Source organism: Nicotiana tabacum, chromosome 20 (assembly GCF_000715075.1).
Source record: "Nicotiana tabacum cultivar K326 chromosome 20, ASM71507v2, whole genome shotgun sequence".
Lineage (NCBI taxonomy): Eukaryota > Viridiplantae > Streptophyta > Magnoliopsida > Solanales > Solanaceae > Nicotiana > Nicotiana tabacum.
In genome coordinates, this window is record NC_134099.1 from 102,871,858 (window position 1) to 102,895,775 (window position 23,918).

The 23,918-nt window shown below is 39.8% G+C and overlaps 1 protein-coding gene across 1 annotated transcript; it reads left to right on the plus strand.

The window, feature by feature from the left end:
* The first annotated feature begins 355 nt into the window (after nucleotides 1–355).
* LOC107828019 (protein SOB FIVE-LIKE 5) lies at nucleotides 356–2,126 on the plus strand. The gene is made up of 4 exons (XM_016655270.2): nucleotides 356–984; nucleotides 1,616–1,687; nucleotides 1,786–1,861; nucleotides 1,952–2,126. Exons 1-4 carry the CDS (start codon nucleotides 625–627, stop codon nucleotides 1,978–1,980), a joined length of 537 nt encoding a protein of 178 aa, XP_016510756.1. The 5' UTR covers nucleotides 356–624; the 3' UTR covers nucleotides 1,981–2,126.
* Nucleotides 2,127–23,918: the final 21,792 nt, after the last annotated feature.

The following is a 23,918-nucleotide window of genomic DNA, read 5'->3' on the forward strand; positions in this document are numbered from 1 at the left end:
ATATATTTAAAACTTCTATACATGTAATGTCGGATTTGTTTGGTTGCAGTTTGACTTTTTTAATTAAAACCAAACCAAATCAATTATGGTCGGAGTTTTTCCCCAACACCGAACCAACTGAAAGGGAACCATAGTCGGATTTTTCTTTTCTCTTTTTGACTTGAATTATGGGTTTGATGCGATTTATCGGTTCCTTTTGTGCACCCTACTAGCTGGATGTTGCAAAAATTTTGTTGAACATATTGTTTCTTGCAATCACACTGTATTTCTAATATCAATTGCCAATGGCCAAGACTTATTCTCTTTATTTGCCTACCCCATTACTAAGCCAACTGGCAAATTTTGATTCTTCACAAAATTGAAGAAAAAACCAATAAGGGCAATGGATAAAGCAAACGACAAACTCGTGTTCTAGTCTCAGTGCTAAGTTTGGTATTGTATACTTTACTCTTCTCCTCTCCCTACTTATAAATAAGTAGACTACCAACAAAGAGGAATCAGTCCATTTTAATCTTTAATTCTATCTTTTTCACCAACCTTTCTTTTCAAAAAGAGCCTCTACTTTCAAGAAAAAAAAAAGCTGAAATCTTTTTAGATGAATTTGTTGCTAAGAAAGTCTAAAGAATGAACATATCAGCTTCTGAATGCACTAATGAGTGTGAATCTGGATGGACAATGTACTTTGATGAATTCTCATATTCAGCAGATAAATGCAATGGAGTTAAGGGGAGAAATAATATTCATGAAATAGGAGGTAGGGGAAAAACAGTAAATGTGGATGACGAAGATTTGTCTATGGTTTCTGATGCTTCATCTGGTCCACCACTTTTCCATGAGGATGAAGAAAATGGACATGTTTTTTATCCTTTGGTTTCTGAATACACAATGGCAAAGCAAAAGAGGAAAATAAAAGAGCAGAGTGGAAAACAACACAATCTTTGTCTTGATGATACTGCTAGTTCTACAGTTTCCAGCTTCCCAAAGGCAAGTTCAATCATACAATCGTCAATAGTCTTACAAACCAAAAAGTGCTCCTTTGAATTTCTTTTTTTATAAATTTTTTTCCTTATCAAAAGACGTCTTGTTAACGGGAGCCTTAGAGCAATGGTTGAATTGTGTTTGTGTGATTTATATGGAATCACCCATCGATAATTGTGTCACTGTTAGCCGCCTTCATCACACCCTCTTGGGATGCAACCTTTTCTCGAATCCTACGTGAATACGAGATTCTTTTGTGCACCGTGCTGTCTTTTAAAGGCCATCTTGTAGTGGTATTTACCATGAGACATGTATTCCTTCTTATAGATATCACCAAAAAAAGCGGAAGACTAAGAAGACTTTGTCTCGCCCAACGGGTTAGGCATTGGCGTTTACCTCTTGCATTACATGTAGGAGGGGATGTAATACCTTAACTCCATAGTATTAACGTGTGTGTTACTATCTTATCTAAAAATTTGTAGTATTAGAGAAAATATTTTCATAGTGACTTAATTATATTATGTCTCAACACTCACATCATATATGAAGAATGGACAAGCTCATTCTTCCTAGTGAAAAGGGCAAGTTCTATTTAATCTACTTCTTTGATACTTAACTTTGCCACTTATGTTTTCAGGACACCACAGGTTTTTATAATGATACAACTTACATGGAGCAAGTAGCAGGCTACTCTGGAACATACTCCAAGGTATTTTTAATTTCTATTTCCCTTCTTTGCTTTTCTATTGTCATGGTTTATTCATTGACCATTAATCTATGCAAATGCCAATCCCTTTTTTCTTTCAGGGTAAATCTGCTGTGGGGAAACATTTTGGTTTCTTGAAAACATCTCTGAAGGGGAAAGCTTCATCTGAGAAATCTGGTGTGTAATGTAGTTAAAATTTTAAAAAGGCTAGTTTCAATTATTGAATTAGTCTTTTAAATAAATGGTTTGGCTTTGTGATTTTTGCAGGTTCTTTGAAGGGAAGAAAGAAGGGATGAGAATTTTACAATTAGATTTCTGAGGATCTTATATTTATCCTTCTTATGTTTTTTTTAAAAAAAAATCCTTCTCCTACTTATTTGTTCCTGTCCATGTAATGGAAACAACTGAAAGCATAAATGTGAAGAAAAAACTTATGTCTTTATTTCACATAGTAGTTTTTAAAAAATAAAGGAATAGGACTTTTTCTAACACCAGTAGTGCTCATCAATGTCATCATTCTGCTCTCTGATTATTCAACGAAGTTATACCCAAATATAATAACAACAATAAATTCAGTGTAGGCTCACAAGCGAGGTTTGAAAAGAGTAGTGTGTATGAAGACCTTACCCCCACCGTAAGAAGATAGAACAACTGTTTTCGATAGACCCTCGGCTCAAAGAAAGATAATAAAAAAGCAGAAGCACCATAACACCAGCAAGATAACAAGAAAACCCAATAAAATGAAACAACAGGCAGTGATAGAAATAAAAAAAAAAGTACATGACTAACACTAATAATACTAGTATGGACAAGAACAACACACGACTATCTACTAACTCTTCACCCTAATACTTGACCTCCATATCCTCCTACCAAGGGTTATATCCTCGATAAGCTGAAGCAGCGTTATGTTCTGCCTAATTGCCTCTCCCAATACTTCTTTGGCCTACCTCTACCTCTCCTCGTACCCACCAAGGCTAACCTCTCGCATTTTCTTACTAGGGCATCTTGTCTCACCCCTTTATATGTCCGAACCTCCCCACCCCCAAAATAAATAAAAAAATGGATGTCTTGTGCTTCAAATGACAGAATTCTTGCATAAGACCAATTATTCACGGAAATATATAGCCATCATGGAGAAATGAAAGAACAACCTTGACTTCCATTTCTTTTAGAATATCTTATGAAAACAATAATGAAAAAAGTAATTCGAAGCCAGAGCATACACTAAACGATGTTAATTTATCATCATTGTTTTAATTAACTAGGAGTATAATTTAGCGGTAATATTGTGTTTAAAGGCACATATTATGTATTTATTCATGAATATAATTTAGTGGTAATATTGTATTTAAAGGCACATATTATGTATTTATTCACGAGTTGGTGTAAATACAGAGTATGGTCAGTACCTTTTTTCAGAGCATTGACAGCCTAGCTGTGGGAATACATTGGGGTGATTTGATGAGTTGAATGAATCAGGTAATGTAATCTGCTAAAAATGTAACAAGACAAGATGAATGATAAAGATTGATCCATTTAAAGTCACCAAAAAAGGCACAATCCACCTTCTCATGACAGCTACACACTATATATAAATGTCATCTATATATGTGTATATATCATATTGGTGCAATGCAATTATTGATTTTTGTCCTAGAGAAGGTTCTCCATCCAAATCTTTATTGGTCATATGATCCTTAGAATTGCCGTCCGTATCTTGGAGAGTGACATAGTTTCTGGAAAAAAACAAGACCTCCAGCTATTGTTCCTGAGTCCTGACAATTTCCTTTCATGGTCCACTCTAATCAATTGCTATTAGTTATTACTAATATAATAGAGTAAAATTGGAATGCACTAGTGTTAAAGTTACATGCCTTTGTGTATTTTGATGATCTAAAATACTTCTTAATGAGAACCAGATTGGGAACCTATTACACATCCTTAAAGTGCTCAAGAACAACAAGTTTCAGGTCTGGTACAAGTCTCAACAACTTGAGTCAAAAGACGAGAGAGGAAACAGATATTCATCAGTTCCTCTGATGACAATACAAGTCAACTCTCTACAACTGTAAATTCGCTGCAATATTTTCTGCACACGCAACAGTGTAGCAGTCACCTATTTGAGCATGCCTTGTACCGGATAATTACATACATCATCCTAATGACCTCACATGTATATTACCAACATGAGGCAAGGGAAATCAACACACTTGCACAACCCTAAATCATCAATTCTCTCTCAACTATGCTGCCAACTTCAAGTCATTAAAGAACAAAGCAACAATAGAATCAAGGACTAGATCCCAGTATCAAGTCTATCATACGTCCTTAGTATTGTTGTGTCTTTGTTAGTGTCACTTATTTATAACTCCTACTTAGCTTACTTAGAAGCATTTCTGTATGAGATGTTTTGTAAAATCATAAACAATGTGTTTGTGTTTTGGCTAGAGTTAGTCAAAGTGTGAGCTTTGTAATAAAATTATTACAAAGAGACTTATAATAGAGTTGTTACAAGTAGGTAAGGGATTAAGAGGTTAATTCCTAGATTACAATAGGTTGTAATCTGAAAATTGCTCAGTTAGTGAAGTTAAAATCCTACGAGGGTAGGTCGTGGTTTTTAACCCCGTGAGATGGGTGTTTTCCACGTAAAACTTTGTTGTGTCTTTTACTTACTATTGTGTGTGTGTGTTCTGTGGAAACTGATAGAGAACTAGGTTCTCTATACAGTTTGGTGGACCCTAAGTTTACATCAATTGGTATCAGAGCAGGTTCTTTCTACAAGAGTAACACCTAGAAATTATCCACATGGCTACTCCACCAAACTTTGAAGAAGGTCAATTAACCTACAGACCACCAAGATTCAATGGACAGTATTACGGATGGTGGAAGACAATGATGCATGATTTTATCATGGATGAGGATTCTGAGCTCTAGGACGTTATCTGCGATGGCCCCTTCATTCCCATGAAGACCATTGGGGAGACGACACTGACAACTCCAAAAATAAGGAAGGAGTACTATGATGCTGACCGCAAAGCTATATAGAAAAACTTTCGAGAAAAATAGATCCTCGTTTGTGGTATTGGTCCAAATGAGTATAATAGAATCTTTGCCTGTCAATCCGGCAAGAAGATCTGGGAGGCTCTCCAAACAGCATATGAAGGGACAACTCAAGTTAAGAAGTCAAAGATCGACATGCTCACCAGTGAGCATGAACTATTCAGGATGAAGGATGATGAGTTCATCCAGGACATGCATACTCGATTCACCTCCATCATCAATGAGCTCCACTCTCTAGGATAAATCATTCCAAGAAATAAACTTGTCAGGAAGATACTTAGCATATTACCTGGCTCTTGGGAAAGCAAAGTTAATACCATCACAGAGGCAAAAAATCTTCAAAAATTGACCATTGATGAACTCATTGGTAATCTGAAGACTTAAGAAATGAAGAAGAAGAAGGAAGGACCATGAAAGAAGAGAGCCCAAAGAGGAGAAGAACCTGGTCCTCAAGGAAGATAACAATGACTCAAGTGGCGGGGATGCTGATATGGCCTACCTGACAAAGCGATTTCAGAAAATGGTTCGCAGGAAGGGAGGCATTCAAAAAGGGGCAGCTCCAGCAAACCAAGGGGTTATGACTTGTGTCATAAATATGTGAAGTCAGGGCATTTCATCAAAGACAGTCCTCTCCTTAAGCAAGACTAGTGCAAGCACAACACAAACAAAGCGACCAAGAGGAACCCGGTTCCTAACAAGAGATTCAAGAGAAAGATGCCACTGACAATATTGTGAAACAAGCTCTTGCTGCATGGAGAGATTCTTCTAGTGAATCTGGGGAAGATGATGAAAAAGGTGACACCTCCATGATGGAAATTGAAAGTGAAGCAGCTGAATATGACTCTATCTTTGCCATGATGGCAAAATCTGACAATGATGAGGTAAACTTTCTAGATATTCAAAGAAATTTGAAGTCTTACTCTCAAAAGAAGCTTATATCCTTGGCCAACGTGTTAATTGATGCTTATAATAATCTTATAAATGATAAAAATGTGTTAACCGTGGAACTAGAAGAGGTAGAACATGAGAGAATGTGATGACCCGATAGGTCATCTCATGTTTTAGAACCAAATTCTGTGTTCCAAAGCCTTAAATATCTCATTTTACCCTTCCTCAATTTGCGTGTATGGTCCAGGTATTTTTTCGGAAGGCTTATATGTTTAAAACCGATAAAAATATGAATTTTTGCCTTAGAAATTTATTTGAATTGACATCAGTCAACATTTTGAGTAAATAGACCCGAATCCGTATTTTGACGGCCCCGATGGGTCCGTATCGTAATTTGGAACCAGGGCGTATGCCCGAAATCGAATTCCGAAGTCCCTCGCTCGAGATATGAATTTTTGTTGAAATTGAAAGTTTGAAAGTTTAATGAATTTTAAGAATTGACTGATGTTTGGTCTTGTTGATACCGGGTTTGTATTTTGGTTCTGGAGCCTCGGTACATGTCTATTATTATATTTATGACCTATCTATGAAATTTTGTGAGAAACGGAGTTGGTTTGACGTAATTCAGACGTCTGGTTGTGAAACTAGAAGTTTTAAAGTTTTCTTAAAATTTCATTCGATTTGGTGTTCAATTCATAGTTCCAGGTGTTATTTTGGCGATTTGATCGCGCGAGCTAGTTCTTATGATATTTTTGGGCTTGTGTGCATATTCTTTTGGAGCCCCGAGGGCTCGGGTGGATTTCGGATAGGCTACGGGTGTTTTGGAAACTTAGAAATCTGGTGTTTTTGCTTCAGTTGGTTTTCTGGTACGTTGTGCTTCAAGATCACGAAGGGGATCTGGGCTGAGGGAGGATTTCACACTATGCGAAGGCGAGACCATGGTCGCAAACGTAAAGCTTTGGGGGGGGGGGGGTTTGCTCTACGCGAACGCGACGTGTCACTCACGAACGCATAGCGTTAGCTAGTCTGGGCAGGGGACTTGAGGTTATTCTATGCGAACGCGGGTCTTGTCCCGTGAACGCAGAGGTCAAGAGGGATAAACCTTCGCGAACACGTGTAACCTCTCACGATCGCGTAATCCTAGTAGGCTCTTCTCTTCGCGAACGTGATGAACACTGACACCTAGTGATAAAATAGTCCTAATTACGGGATTTTTGCCATTCTTTCAAAATTTCAAAACAAGAAGACCTAGAGGCGATTTTCCCATGAGATTTTCTTCCCCAATTTGTTTATAAGTGATTCTAACCTACTTTCTTTCAATTACCCATTACATTTTATGAGTTTTCAACATAAAATCTAGGATTTTCATGGTGGAAATTGGGAGTTTTGATAGAATTAGGGATTTTTGTAAAATTGAAATTTAGAGCTCAAATTGAGGTCAGATTTCAAAACAAATTACATAATCGGGCTCGGGGATGAATGGGTAAATGGATTTTGGTCCGAACCTCGGGTTTTGACCAAGTGGGCCCAGGGTTGATTTTTGACTTTTTGGGGAAAAGTTTGACAAATCTAAATTTATGCATTTTAGTTGATTCCTTTAGCAATATTTGATATTATTGAGTTAACTGTGGCTAGATACGAGTGGTTTGGAGACGTATTCTAGGGGAAAGGCCCCGGTAGAACTTTGAATTGACTGCGGAGTGAGGTAAGTGTTGTGTCTAACCTTGACTTGAAGGAATTAGGAACCCTCAGATTATATCTTAACTGTTATTTACTTTAAATACTTCCATGCTTAACTGCTACTTGTTAATCAATATCTTCCCCTATTAATAGCGTTTGCTCTTTTCATAGCTTCATGATTCTCTGCTATTTGCTTAAATTGACTTACTTGCACCTTCTAATTGTCAATTACTGGATAAGTCACGCTGTATAGTATTACTTGTGTAGATTCCTATATTGTACAAGGTTTCCTTTTTGGTTCATTTTGGTAATTGTTGATCGTAAAGGTTTTTGGTAGTTTGAACTATTAACTTGACTGTGTACATTGAGTATTTAGTACTTATATGGTGGGATCGGGCTGCACGCCCCAGCAAGTGTAATAAGGGTGAATTCGTACTATACAGTGGGATTGGATTGCAGGCCGCAACAGGTGAAATAAGGGTGGGTTGATATGGTGAAATAAGGGTGATTTATGATATTGATATTGATATATGATGGGATAGGGTTGCGCACCGCAACACATTTATATATTATCTCTGTTGTTGATGTTGTTACGGTGAAATAAGGGAGAATTTTGTGTTGTCTGGTGGGATCGGGTTGCGCGCCACAACAACCTATATATTTCCATTTCTTGAGCTGTGTTGGTTTTCGATGTTTTTATTCGAGCTGTTAAGAATTGGTACTTCTGTACGACACCGGTTTATTTCTTGAGGTTGTAGTTATTATTTTCAATTTTTTGTTTTATCGGGTTCCCTATTTCTATTTATTATTATTATTATTATTATTATATACTGCATATAGATTGTGTAGGTGCCCCGCCTTAACCTCATCACTACCTCGTCGAGGTTAGGCTTGGCACTTACAGAGTACATGGTGTCGGTTGTACTCATATTATACTCTGCACTTCTTGTGCAGATTTTGGGGTCGGTCCTAGCGGCAGTTATTAGCGTGCTCAGATTGGACAGTTGCAGAGACTTGAGGTACAACTGCTCACCGCCCGCAGCTCCTGGAGTCCCCTTCCCCTTTCTATTTAGCTATGAAATTTCATTTAGACAGCTTTGTATTTATTTCAAACCCTTGTATATATTACTCTAGTAGCTCGTGCACTTATGACACCGGCTTCGGGGATTTGTAGCAGATGTTTGGAAGGTTTAGCTTCCGCATTTATATCTTAGTTTATTTTAGTTATTTCTCATTAGTTACTTCAACTATTTAAAAATGGATTAAATGTTCAAACGTTGGCTTGCCTAGCAAGTGAAAGGTTAGGTGCCATCACGATCCCCATGGTGGGAATTTCGAGTCGTGACAAGTTGGTATTAAAGCACTAGGTTACATAGGTATCACGAGTCACGAGAAAACTTAGTAGAATCTGGAGGATCGATAAAGAAACGTCTGTACTTATCTTCCAGAGGCTATGCAGTTAGGAACAATTTCACTTCTATTCTTCTCTGTCGTGCCATTTTTTTGTATCATTGCTGATTGAAACCTTTTATTGTTGTTCTCTCGCAGATGGAAAAAATATGCACCGCATCTTCAGCTGGATAGCAGTTGGAGCCCCCAGTAGCAGCTCCTACGAGGGGCAGAGGTCGAGGCCGAGGTCGTGCCAAAGGCCGAGGCAGGGGTAGAGCCAACCTAGAGCTCGAGCAGCAGCACCAACGATGGAGCCTCAGGTAGAGTTTGATGAGGAGGTTCCAGCCCAGACTGTGCCTGTCGGACCAGCTCAGGTCCCGGAGGTGTTAATCACCACCCCAGTACTTCAAGATGCTTTGGTCTGTTTGGTGGGCCTTATGGAGAGTGTGGACCATGCCGATACATTTCTTATGGCACCGGGCGTCTCTCAGGCTGGGAAAGAGTACAAACACATGCTACTCACACTCCGGAGTAGATGGCTCCCCAGTATCAGACTCAAGCAACCCCGCTAGTTGGGGTATTCAGCCAGCTGTTGCGGCACAGGCCAGTGATGGTCATGCCATTTCTTCTAAGGGCTTATTAAGATTGGACAAGTTTACCAAGCTCTTCCCAAATCACTTCAGTGGAGCATATTCTGAGGACCCACAGAATTATCTTGACCACTGCCATGAGGTGTTGTAGAACATGGGTATAGTAGAGACCAACGGGGTTGACTTTGCTGTATTTCAGATGACGGGTTCCGCCAAGAGATGGTGGAATGATTATGTATCTACCAGACCAGCTGGGTCGCCTGCTCTTACTTGGGACCAGTTCTCTCAGATATTTCTTGAGAAGTTCCTTCCTATCACACACAGAGAGAGAGAGAGAGAGAGCTACCACAGGCAGTTCGAGCGCCTCCAACAGGGAGGCATGTCAGTCACCCAGTATGAGACCCACTTTGTGGATTTAGCCCATCATGCTATTCTTATGCTTCCTACCGAGAGAGAGAGAGAGAGAGAGAGAGAGAGAGAGAAGAGAGGGAGTAAGGAGGTTTATTGAGGGACTCGCTCATCCTATCAAGTTGCAGATAGATAAGGAGACCGAGAGTGAGATTTCTTTTTAGACGGCTGCCAATGTCACCAGGCGGATCGAGGATGTTCTTTCATAGGAGAGAGGGCAGGGGTCAGATAAGAGGCCTCGTCATTCTGGTGGTTTTAGTGGTGCCTTATCTGGAGGAAGGGGTACTTTTGGTAGGGGTCATCCTCCCAGGCCATATCAGTCAGCGCTTCAGGCATCCCATAGTGGTTCAGAGAGTCGTGGTCCTTATGTGCCCCATTCTAGACAACCAACCTATAGTGCACCACCAGCTCCTATAGTGCACCTCCTATTTAGAGTTATTATTGTGGTCATCTGGCCCGTTCGGTCCAGTATCAGTTTCAGCAACCACATCACCAGGATGGATGTTTTGAGTGTGGTGGTTTGGGCATATCAGGAGGACCTGTTCGAGATTATTGGGTAGCATGCCACAACATAGTTCTCGTGCCATGATTCCAACACCTGTTGCACCACCGCTCGCTCAGCCAGCTAGAGGTAGGAGTCAGGCAGCCAGAGGTAGAGGTCAGGCCACTAGAGGTGGAGGTCAGGCCGTTAGAGGTGGAGGTTAGGCCACTAGAGGTGGAGGCCAGCCAGCAAAAGGCTGTCTTAGGGATGTGGTTCAGGGTGGTAGGGCCCAAACCCGATGTTATGCTTTCCTAGCCAAGCCTGAGGCTGAGTCATCTGATGTTGCTATCACAGGTACTATTTCAGTTTGCCATAGAGATGCTTCAGTTATATTTGATCCGGGCTCTACTTATTCCTATGTGTCATCCTATTTTTCTTCAGATCTGGTTATGCCTCGTGATTCTTTGAGTGCTCATGTGTATGTGTCCACACCTGTGGGAGATTCTATTGTTTTAGATCGTGTCTATCGTCCGTGTGTGTTTATCATTGTGGATCTTCAGACTAGCATAGATCTTCTGCTTCTCGCTATGGTTGATTTTGATGTCATTTTGGGTATGGATTGACTATCACCTTATCATGCTATATTGGATTATCACGCCAAGACAGTGACCTTAGCCTTACCGAGGTTTCCTCGATTAGAGTGGAGAAGGACTCCTAGCCATTCTACCAGTAGGGTTATCTCTTATGTGAAGGCTCGACATATGGTTGAGAAGAGGTGTCTAGCTAATTTGGCTTATGTTCGTGATTCTAGTGCAGAGGCTCCTTCTATGGATTCCGTGCCAATTGTTCGTAAGTTTCTAAAGGTGTTTCCTACAGATCTACGGGGGATGCCATCCAACAAAAATATTGACTTCTGTATTAATTTGGCTCCGGGCACTCATCCCATTTCTATTCCACCATACCATATGGCCTCGCCAGAGTTGGAAGAATTGAAGGAGCAGTTGCAAGATTTGCTTTATAAGGGCTTTACTAGACCTAGTGTCTCGCCCTAGGGTGCGCCTGTATTGTTTGTGAAAAAGAAGGATGGATCAATGAGGATGTGCATAGATTATCGATAGTTGAACAAAGTCACCATAAAAAACAAGATCTACTACCAAGGATTGATGACTTATTTGATCAGTTTCGGGGTGCCAATGTGTTTCCAAAGATCAATTTGAGGTCTGCCTACCATTAGTTGAGGATTAGGGCATCCGATGTCCCTAAGACAGCTTTTCGGACTCGGTACGGGCATTATAAGTTTCTAGTAATATTATTTGGGCTGACAAATGAACCAGCAACATTTATGTAATTGATGAACCAGGTGTCAAGCCTTATCTGGATTTATTTGTGATATTGTTTATTGATGATATTTTGATCTACTCCCATAGTCGAGAGGAGCATGAGCAACATCTTCAGATCGTGATAGGTTACAAGTACCTTAGGCATAAGTACTTTACTTTGTATTTTGATGATCTAACAAACGTACCATCCAGAACCAGATAAGGAACCTGTTGCATATTTACAAGACCTTGAGATCATAAAGTTCCAGGTTGGGATCCAGCCCTTGGGAAAGCAAAGAGACTTGCAAAAGCTGACCATAGAAGAGCTGGTTGGAAATCTGAAGACCTATGAGATGAAGAGAAAGATAGACAAGGAAAGAAGAGAATCAAAGAAAGAAAAGAATTTGGTACTCAAAGCTGGTAGCAATGACTCAAGTGAGGAAGAGCGGAAGGAACAACTGAGATAACAGGTCCCTACCAGTTCCCGAGGAGACTGTATGAAGTCAACTCTCCAGTAGGAAAGTTGCTGCCTGCACACGCTACTGCACAGGAACATTGCAACAGTCAACTTTCTATGGAAGGCTCTTTACCTACCTTGCTTACATCATTATAAGTAATGTCACATATGCATAAACACAATCAAGGAAGGTAAAACACCAAACTTCATGAGAGAACCAGATGAAGGACCTGAAGCATGCCTGGTACAATCATTCAAGTTGATCGACTCAAGATAATCTGATTAGTGTACCTTCAGAGTCACAGGAACCATATTAGGGACATGATACCTTGGTGTTCCCCTGAAAGAAGAATAAGTCAATAGTACGGCTGGAAAGCAACTGCAGAAAGTGACTGACTGCAACTGTACACGCAACAGTTTTGCATATAGTGCAACAGTCACTTCCCATTGAGAAGGGGAATGTATTAACCAAGATTGGACATCACCATTGTGAATTAACATCACTAAGGTGATGTCTTTTGTAATATAAACCTGGTGCAAGACACAAGGCCTCCCTCTCCAAGACTTGCAAAATCAGAAGCAGAAAAACTCTCTTAAGTGCAAGAACAACCTCTCTCAAGAATAAAGCTGCTTCAACCTCAAGGACCTGATCCAAGATCGAAGATGTCTTAAGTCCTTAGGTTGTTGAGTCTTTGTTATTTGTTCTTCATTGTAACTCCTATCTAGATTTCTTAGAAGCTATTTTTAGGAAACCCAAAATTACAAACCCTCTAAGTTTGTGTCTTGGCTAGAGTTAGTCAAGTTGTAAAGTCTTTGTAACTAGAGAGTTACAAAGTGGCTTGTAATAGTGTTATTACAAGTTAGAGTGAAAATCCTTTGTTACTGTAGAGTGACAAAGTGGCTTGTGGTAAGAGCATCACAAGTTAGTTAAAATCCTTTGTAACTAGGGAGTCACAAAGTGGCTTGTGGTAAGAGTACCACAAGTTAGTTGAAGTCTTTGTAATAGGGTTATTGCAAAGTGGCTTGTAATAGAGGTTTACAAATTAGTGAAATTGAAAGCCTACAAGTGTAGGTCGTGGTTTTTGTCCCCTTGAGTTGGGATTTTTCCATGTAAAAATCCTCTGTGTTCTTTACTTACTGCCGAGCTACTGCGAGAACAATTAGAGAACCTGATTCCCTTACTGGTTGATTTTACAGTCTGTTGCTTACAGTGGGAACCTATAGAGAATCTGGTTCTTTATATAGTGGGAACTTATCATATGTATCATTTACATACTTGTTCAGTAGTTAGCACTGTGCCAAACTAATATAGGACCAGATCGCTATATAGTTTGGCTCATCAGTATCTTCAATGGAACCTCATAGAGAACCCGGTTCTCTATACAATCTGGCGGATGCATAGTTTCTAACAATTTGTATCAAAGCGGGTTCTTTCTAAAAGGTTAACACCTATAAAGGATCTACATGGCTACTCCACCAAACCTTGAGGAAAGTCAATCAACCTATAGACCACAAAGATTTCAGAAGATGGTTCGCAAAAATAGTGGGATCCCAAAGAAAGGAAGTTCCAGCAAGAATTCCAAAGGAAATGATTTCTGTCATAAGTGTGGAAAGCCTGGACACTTCATCAAAGATTACCCATTTTTGAAACAAGAGCATCGCAAACACAACTCCGACAAAGTAGAAAAAAGGAACCTGGTTCCTAACAAATGATTCTGCCGAAAAAATGGAGCTGACAATGTTGTGAAGCAAGCTCTTGCTGCATGGGAAGACTCCTCTAGTGAACCAGAAGAGGAATGAGATTCAGAAAGCAACTCCATGATGACAATGCAAAATGAAGCAAAGGAATTTGAGTAATTGTTCGCATTGATGGCTCAGTTCGACGAGGATGAAGAGGACAACAATGATGAGGTAACTTTCAGGGATATTCAGAGAAATCTGAAGTCTTTCAGGGATGTTCATAGAAATCTGAAGTCTTACTCTTCAAAAAAATTGATGTCATTAGCAAATGTTCTGATTGATACATATTATAGTTTTGTTAATGATAAAAATGCCCTAATCATAGAGCTAGAAGATGCTGAACAGTCTAGAGATGATTTGATGGTAGTGGTTGATGACTTGAAGGAAACCATAGAGACCCTTAGCAAAGAAAAGAATACTCTAGTAGAGAAAATTGCAGCTACTGAGCAAGAAAGGGATAATATAGTAGTTTCCATTGTAGATTTAAGGAAACAAGTGGAAGAAGTAACTAGAGAACACAACTTATTAAAAAAACAAACAAAAAAATGGATGGACAACACTGAGGGAGAGGAAGTGGTTAGAAAGGCTCTACTTGAGCTTGAGAGTGAGCTTAAAAAAATTAAAACAAGTCTTGTTGCTGAGCTTGAAAAGAATAGACAACTTCAGGAGGATTTAAAAAGGGTTAAAAATGATCTTGATAAGTCACTAAAATGGACCCGGTCCTTTGATGTGATAACGTCTATATACAGGAGTAATGGTGGAAACAGGCAAGGCATCGGGTTCCCAAAGGCTAAAACCTCCTATAATCACCATAGGAAGTATGTAACTGTGGTTGATAATAGGTTGTGCACTCACTGTGGTCAAGCTGGTCATTACAAGGACTATTGCAAAGTTAAAATTCAGTCTTTACAAAAAAATAGAGTTTTTGTTGAAAAGAGGCGTACTGATGAGGAACCTGGTTCCCTAAAAAGAAAATATGTGCTGCCTGCATGGGTAAAAAGAAGTTTGATCTGCCCGTTCTATCATTATAAGGGACCCAAGCTGGCTTGGGTTCCTAAGTCTAATCATTGACTTAAGTGTGCAGGGAATAGTGAAAGGGAGCAGTCAACAGTGGCACATGGATAGCGACTGCTCGAAGGTCATAACTGGAAGAACAAATGATTTCCTTTCACTGAAGGCCCTGCAAGGAGGGAGTGTATTCTTTGAAAATGGCAAGAAGGGATACATTCTTAGAGTTGGAAGGATCGGGAAGTCTCTTCCCCACTCTAGTGAAAAATGTGTACTTCGTGAAGGGGATCTTAGCTGTTTGAGTGTTGTTAATGATAATGCTGAGCTATGGCACAGAAGGCTGGGTCATGCAAGTTTCACGCTGCTATTATGGATGCTGTACATGGAACTCCAGCTGTTGAGGAATTCAAACCAGATCAAAGACAAAAAACTCACTTGCCTTCTTAGTCTTTCTCTCTCAAATAGAGCCTAAAGAATATCAAGGAAGCATTGAAAGATGCTGACTGGATTACAGCTATGCAAGAAGAGCTGCGTCAACTTGAGAGGAACAATATGTGGAACCTGGTTCCATGACCTGCTGACAGAACTGCTATGGAAGCCAGGCTTCCCGTGCTTAGTATGAAAGAAATTAGGAAGGAACCTACTCATTGTGCAGATCTATGTTGAACATCAATGTGCTTGGTTCTTTTGTATTGAATTAAGTTCAAGTTGTAAATACACAAATGACTTCAAGATGTTGCTTGATCTGTACTATTTGAGCCAAACAAGAAGTAGCAACCACGTATGCAACAGATGATAAGGGTAAACAAATTGAGAAGAAGAAGAGAGAGACATGGATGCTCAGGGATAGAAAGGGTAGTGTAAGTAAGGAATCTAGTTCCTTACGGAAGCAAAAGGTTGATCCATTAGGCTTTGAGGGAGAAGACTTTGAAGTCTCAAAAAGTGTTGTAAGGCAGAGTGTTGACTCTGATATTGCTGAAAAAGTGGAGGAACTTCATTGGGACTTGGAGGAACAAAGATGTGAGTCTATTTTTTGGAACTCAATTGATGGTTCAACCTACTCAGACAGGTGGAGGAACTGAGGGAGTAGATGATCATTAATCAAAGGAGAGTAAATGAACGCATGGACAAGCTCATCAAAGCCTTAGCCCCTTACTTTTCCTCCTGCCCAGTGATCCATGTCTTTCACTCCTTCCAAATTCCCTTGAATTCTTATCCTTTTCTGATCCCTATATTTGATGACATTGGTACTTCTGTTGTTTAAATTATCATATTATGTATTTATTGAAGCTATTGTTCTTTAATTATCATTACTTCACTATGGGCAATCACTCTATGATGTGCACTGACATTCACTTGTTGTTCTTGTTATTGCTTATGCTGTGTTGCCCAAGTGGCCTAAGTTAATGTTGCTGAACTTCTTTTTGGTAGTACTTCTTCTATTATTCTTTTCGATGATGTCAAAAGGGGGAAGTTATATAGGTGTCAACATGCATGAAAGATGGATCTACTTCACAGGGGGAGCATTGCTGATAATACAGGGAAACATGTGAGGAATATGGTTCTCTGGTTCTCAAGAGATAGCTCTGCTTCACACGGGGAACGTTGTTGATAAAATATTGATTATAGGTCTGATCCACATGAAACAGGTAAGGAATCTGATTCTCAAGAGGAATATTAATATGGGTTTATCATCATCAAAAAGGGAAAATTGATAAGTTATGGAACATTGAGTTTTGATGATTTGCTAAACAGTCTTAAGGAACCAGTTGTGATATGCTCCTTAGGTTTGATTTTCATGGAGAATATGGCTGATTCATAGGGGGAACCATATGGGGATCTGGTTTTCAGGGGAAATATTAATTCTAAGTTTGTCGTCATTAAAAAGGGGGAAATTGATAGGTTACAAGTACCTTGGGCACAAGTACTTTACTTTGTGTTTTGATGATCTAATAAACTTACCATCCAGAACCAGATAAGGAACATGTTGCACATTTACAAGACCTTGAGATCACAAAGTTCCAGGTTAGGATCCAGCCCTTGGGAAAACAAAGAGACTTGTAGGAGCTGATCATAGAAGAGCTGGTTGGAAATCTGAAGACATACGAGATGAATAGGAAGATAGACAATGAAAGAAGAGACCGAAAAAAAGAAAAGAGTCTGGTACTCAAAGCTGATAGCAATGACTCAAGTGAAGAAGAGCAGAAGGAACAACTGAGATAACAGGTCACTACCAATTCCCGAGGAGACTGTATGAAGTTAACTCTCCAGTAGGAAAGTTGCTTCCTGCACACGCTACTGCACAGGAACAGCGCAACAGTCAACTTTCTGTGGAAGGCTCTTTACCTACCTTGCTTACATCATTGTAAGTAATGTCACACATGCATAAACACAATCAAGAAAGGTAAAACACCTTACTTCATGAGAGAACTAGATGAAGGACCTAAAGCATTCCTAGTACAATCATTCAAGTTGATCGACTCTAGATAATCTGGGCAGTGTGCCTTCAGAGTCACAGGAACCAGATTAGGGACCCGATACCTTGGTGTTCCCCTAACAGAATAAATCAACAGTACGGCTGGAAAGCAACTACATAAAGTGACTGACTGCAACTGTACATGCAATAGTTTCGCAGACAGTGCAACAGTCACTTCCCATTGAGAATGGGTATGTACTAACCAAGATTGGACATCACCATTGTGAATTGACATCACTAAGGTGATGTCTTTTGTAATATAAACCTGGTGCAAGATACAAGGCCTCCCTCTCCAAGACTTGCAAAATCAGAAACGAAAATACTCTCTCAAGTGCAAGAACAACCTCTCTCAAGAACAAATCTGCTTCAACCTTAAGGACCTGATCCAAGATCGAAGATATCTTAAGTCCTTAGGTTATTGAGTCTTTATTATTTGTTCGTCTTTGTAACTCATATCTAGCTTTCTTAGAAGCTATTTTTAGGAAACCCAAAATCACAAACCCTCTAAGTTTGCATCTTGGCTAGAGTTAGCCAAGTTGTAAAGTCTTTGTAACTAGAGAGTTACAAAGTGGCTTGTAATGATGTTATTACAAGTTTGGGTAAAAATCCTTTGTTACTGTAGAATGACAAAGTGGCTTGTGGTAAGAGTATCACAAGTTAGTTAAAATTCTTTGTAACTAGGGAGTCACAAAGTGACTTGTGGTAAGAGTACCACAAGTTAGTTGAAGTCTTTGTAATAGGGTTATTGCAAAGTGGCTTGTAATAGGGGTTTATAAGTTAGTGAAGTTGAAAGCCTACAAGTGTAGATTATGGTTTTTGTCCCCTTGAGTTGGGATTTTTCCACGTAAAAATTCTCTCTATTCTTTACTTACTGCCAAGCTACTGCGAGAACAATTAGAGAACCTGATTCCCTATACTGGTTGATTTTACAGTCTGTTGCTTACAGTGGGAACTTGTAGAGAATATGGTTCTCTATACAGTAGGAACTTATCATGTGTATCATTTACATACTTGTTCAGTAGTTAGGACTGTACGAAACTGATATAGGATCAGATCGCTATATAGTTCGACTCATCAGTTTCTTCAGTGGAACCTCATAAAGAACCCGATTCTCTATACAGTCTGGCGGATGCATAGTTTCTAACAAATCGTTCTTCAGACTCTGAGAGACAACCAGTTATATGCTAAGTTTACAAAATATGAGTTTTGGTTGAGCTCAGTTGCTTTCTTAAGGCACATGGTATCGACAGAGGGCATTTAGTTGGATCCCTGTTAAGAAGGTTAGATGAGTGTGAGGTGAGCTTTCAAAAGCTCAAGACTACTTTGACTACAGTGCTAGTGTTGGTGTTGCCCACAGGTTCAGGATCTTATAGGGTATATTATGATGCATCTCGTATTGGACTTGGTACGGTATTAATGCAGGTTGGCAAGGTGATTGCATACGCGTCGGGACAGCTGAAGGTTCACGAGAAGAATTACCATGTTCATGACTTAGAGTTGGCATCCATTGTTCATGCGCTGAAGATTTGGAGGCACTATCTTTATTGCATGTCGTGTGAGGTATTCATGGATCATCGGAGTTTACAGTATTTGTTAAATCAAAAGGAGCTCAATTTGAGGCTGAGGAGGTGGTTAGAGCTATTGAAAGACTATGATATCACCATCTTGTATCATTCCAGGAAGGCCAATGTGGTGGCTGATGCTTTCAGTAGAAAGTCAGTGAGTATGGGCAGCCTTGCGTACATTCTAGTTGGGGAGAGACCGCTCGCATTAGATGTTCACGCCTTGGCCAATCAGTTCGTGAGGTTGGATGTTTCTGAGCCCAGTCGTGTTCTAGCTTGTATAGTTGCTCGGTCTTTATTGTTTGAGCGCATTAGGGAGCGATAGTATGATGACACTCATTTACTCGTACTTAGGGATACAGTGTGGCATGGTGATGCCAAATAGTTTACTATTGGAGAAGATGTAGTTTTGAGGATGCAGGGTCGTGTTTGTGTGCCTAATGTAGATGGACATTGTGAGTTGATTCTTAAGGAGGCCCACAGTTCCCGGTATTCTATTTATCCGGGTGCCCCCAAGATGTATCTGGACTTGCGACATCATTATTGGTGGAGATGGATGAAGAAGTATATAGTTGCATATGTAGCTCGGTGTCTAAATTGTTAGCAAGTAAAGTATGAGCATCAAAGACCTGGTGGTTTGCTTCAGAAGATAGAGATTCCTGAGTGGAAGTAAGAGCGTCTCACTATGGATTTTGTTGTTGGGCTCCCACGGACTCAGAGGAAATTTGATGCAGTTTGGATTATTGTGGATAGGCTGAGCAAGTCAGCGCATTTCATTCCTACGGTAGTTACCTATTATTTAGAGTAGTTGGCATAGATTTATATCTGTGAGATCGTTCATCTTCACGGTATGCCCATGTCTATCATTTCTCATCGAGGTACGTAGTTCATCTCGCACTTCTGGAGGACAGTGCAGTGTGAGTTGGGCACGTAGGTTGAGGTGAGCACATTATTTCATCCTTAGATAGATGGACAATCCGAGCATACTATTTAGATATTGGAGGATTTGCTCCGCGCTTGTGTTATACACTTTGGGGGCTCTTGGGATCAGTTCTTGCCGCTTGCGGAGTTTGCCTACAACAACAGCTACCGGTTGAGCATTTAGATGACTCCCTATGAGGCATTATACGGTAGGCGGTGCCAGTCACCAGTTGGATGGTTCGAGCCGGGGGAGGCTCGATTATTGGGTACAAATTTTGTACATGATGCCTTGGATAAGGTCAAGATTATTCATGATAGACTTCGCACAACTCAGTCCAGGCAGAAGAGTTATGCTGACTATAGAGTTCGTGATATTGCATTCATGTTCGGACAGAGAGTATTGCTCCATGTATCACCCATGAAGGGTGTAATGAGGTTTGGAAAGGAGGGAAAGTTGAGCCCTAGGTACATCGGACCTTTTGAGATTCTTCAAATAGTGGGTGAGGTGGCATACAAGCTCGTATTGCCACTTAGTTTGTCAGCAGTTCATCTGGTATTCCATGTGTCCATGCTCTGGAAGTACCACAGTGATCCGTCTCATGTGCTAGATTTCAGCTTTGTCCAGTTGGACAAGGATTTGACTTACGAGGAGGAGCCGATGGCTATTCTCGCCCGACAGGTTCATCAGTTGAAGTCAAAGAGTTATCCTTCAGTTCGAGTGCAATTGAGAGGTCAGCCCGTCAAGGTAATTACTTGGGAGTCCGAGTTGGACATGTGGAGTAGATATCCACACCTTTTCACCAGCCCAGGTACTTTTCTATGTCCGTTCGAGGATGAACAGTTGATTTAGAGGTGCAGTCCGTTTCGGAGCAGAAGAGCCGTTTTCAAGTAGTAATGTGATGACCCGATAGGTCATCTTATGTTTTAGAACCAAATTTTGTGTTTCGAAGCCTTAAATATCTTATCTTACCAAAGTATTTTTTGGAAGGCTTATATGTTAAAGACTGATAAAAGCAAGAATATTTACCTTAGAAATTCATTTGAGTTGACTTTGGTCAATATTTTGAGTAAACGGACCCGGATTCGTGTTTTGCCGATCTCGGCGGGCCCATATTGTAATTTAGGACCTGTGCATATGCCTGGAATCGAATTCAAAAGTCCCTAGCTCGAGATATGAATTTTTGTTGAAAATTGAAAATTTAAAAGTTTAATGATTTTTAAGAATTGACTGATGTTTTGTCTTGTTGATACCAGATCCGTGTTTTGATTTCGGTGCCTGGTACAAGTCTATTATTATATTTATGACCTGTCTATGAAATTTGGTTAGAAACAGAGTTGGTTTGACGCAATTTAGATGGCCGGTTGTGAAAATAGAAGTTTTAAGATTTTCTTAAAAATTTCATTCAATTTGGTGTTCAATTCAAAGTTCTAGGTGTTATTTTGGCGATTTGATCATGCTAGCAAGTTCGTATGATATTTTTGGACTTGTTCGCATATTTGGTTTGGAGCCCCGAGGGTTCGGGTGGATTTCGGTTAGGCTACGGGTGTTTTAGAAACTTAAAATATATGGTTTTTTTGCTTTAGCTAGTTTCTAGTGCGTTGTGCTTTGCGATCGCGAAGGGGATCTGAGCTGGGGGAGGATTTCACACTATACGAACGTGAGACCATGGTCGCGAACGCAGAACTTTGGGGGGTTTGCTTTACATGAGTGCGACCCGTCACTCGCGAACGCGTAGCGTTAGCTAGTCTGGGCAGGGGACTTGAGATTATTCTACGCGAACGTGGGTCTTGTCCCACAAATGTGAAGGTCAGGAGGGCTAAACCTCTACGAACGCGTGTAACCTCTCACGATCGTGTAAGCCTAGCAGGCTCTGCTCTTCGCGAACGCGATTAACATTGACGCCTAGTGATAAAACAATCCTAATTACGGGATTTTTGCCATTCTTTCAAAATTTCAAAACAAGAAAACCTAGAGGCGATTATCCCAAGAGATTTTCTTCCCCAATTTGTTAATAAGTGATTCTAACCTACTTTATTTCAATTGCCCATTACATTTTATGAGTTTTCAACCTAAAATCTAGGATTTTCATGGTGGAAATTGGGAGTTTTGGTAGAATTAGGGATTTTTGTAAAATTGGAATTTAAAGCTCAAATTGAGGTCGGATTTCGAAACGAATTATATAACCGGGCTCGGGGATGAATGGATAAATGGATTTTTGTCCGAACCTCGGGTTTTGACCAAATGGCTCGGGGTCGATTTTTGACTTTTGGGGGGAAAGTTTGAGAAATCTATATTTATGCATTTTAGTTGATTCCTTTAGCAATATTTGATATTATTGAGTTAATTGTGGCTAGATACGAGTGGTTAGGAGATTGATTCTAGGGGAAAGGCCCCGATAGAACTTTGAATTGATTGCAGAGTGAGGTAAGTATTGTGTCTAACCTTGACTTGAAGGAAATATGAACCCTCAGAATATGTGGTATGTGATTCTCATGTGAGCAGAGTATATGCAAGGTGACGAGTGCTTATACGCCGTCGGATTATCTGTTTTCCCTGATTTTTCGCTTTTCCTTAATTATTTACTTCCATGTCTTAACTGTTATTTTCTTTAAATGCTTCCATGCTTAACTGCTACTTGTTAATCAATATCCTCCCCTGTTAATAATGTTAGCTATTTCCATAGTTTCATGATTCTCTGCTATTTTCTTAAATTGACTTACTTGCACTTTCTAATTGTCAATTACTGGATTGGTCTCGCTGTGTAGTATTACTTGTGTATATTCCTATATTGTACAAGGTTTCCTTTTTGGTTCAGCTTAGTAATTGTTGATCGTAAAGGTTTTTGGTAGTTTGAACTGTTAACTTGACTATGCACATTGATTATTTGGTACTGATATGGTAGGATCGGGCTTTCATCGCATCTGGTGTAATAAGGGTGGGTTGATATGGTGAAATAATAGTGAATTATGTTGTTTATATTGATATATAGTAGGATTGGGTTGTGTGCTACAACACATTTATATGTATTATCTCTGTTGTTGATGTTGTTACGGTGAAATAAGGGAGGATTTTGTGTTGTCTGGTGGGATCGGGTTGCGCACCACAACAACCTATATGTTTCCATTTCTTGAGCTATGTTGGTTTTCGGTGTTTTTATTCGAACTGTTAAGAATTGGTAATTCTGGACGACACCGGTTTATTTCTTGAGGTTGTAGTTATTATTTTCAATTGACTATTTTATCCTATTCTGTATTTCCATTTTTCTGTTATTATTATATACTGCATACATATTGTAGTGTAGGTGACCCACCTTAGCCTCGTCAGTACTTCATCGAGGTTAGGCTCGGTACTTACAGAGTAAATGGGGTCGGTATTACTCATAACTACACTCTGCACTTCTTGTGCAGATTTTGGAGTCTGTCCCAACGGCGGTTATTAGCGTGCTCGGATTGGACAGTTGTGGAGACTTGAGGTATGGATGCTCAACGCCCATAGCTCCTGGAGTCCCCTTCCCCTTTCTATTTTGCTGTGAAATTTCAGGCAGATAGCTTTGTATTTATTTCAAACCCTTGTATGTATTACTCTAGTATCTCGTGCACTTATGACACAACGTTCAGGGATTTGTAGCAGATGTTTGGCAGTTTTAGCTTCCGCATTTATATCTTAGTTTATTTTAGTTATTTTAGTTATTTCTCATTAGTTAATTCAACTATTTAAAAATGGCTAAAATGTTCTAACGTTGGCTTGCCTAGCAAGTGAAAGGTTGGCGCCATCACTATCCCGACAGTGGGAATTCTTGGTCGTGACAGAGATGATCTAGTAGTCGTAGTGGTTGACCTAAAAGAAACCATTGAGGTTCTAAAGAGAGAAAAAAATGTTCTAACTAAAAGAATTGAAAATATTGAGCATGATAGAGATGACCCATTGGTAGTAGTTGTGGATCTAAAAGAAACAATTGAGGAATTAAAAAGGGGAAACCATTCTGGGAACATCCAAAAGGGAAATGAAGTTTCAAGTGAGGCACACATTAAGCTTGAAAATAAACTCTAATTGGTGAAATCTAGTTTGTGTGCTGAACTTGAAAGAAATAGATAACTTCAAGAAGATCTAGGGAGAGTTAATAATGACCTAGAAAAATCTCTAAAATGGACCTTGTCCTCTGATATAATCATTTTCATGTATACAAGCAACGGTGGGAACATGTAGAGAGTCGGGTTCCAAAAGGAAAGGACTCCTTACAATCCACATAGC

Coding starts and splice junctions, on each gene's coding strand:
- LOC107828019 (XM_016655270.2), top strand. CDS start 625: ATGAACATATCAGCTTCTGAATGCACTAATGAGTGTGAATCTGGATGG. Junction 985..1,615: donor CAGTTTCCAGCTTCCCAAAG/GCAAGTTCAATC, acceptor TTATGTTTTCAG/GACACCACAGGTTTTTATAA. Junction 1,862..1,951: donor AGCTTCATCTGAGAAATCTG/GTGTGTAATGTA, acceptor TGATTTTTGCAG/GTTCTTTGAAGGGAAGAAAG.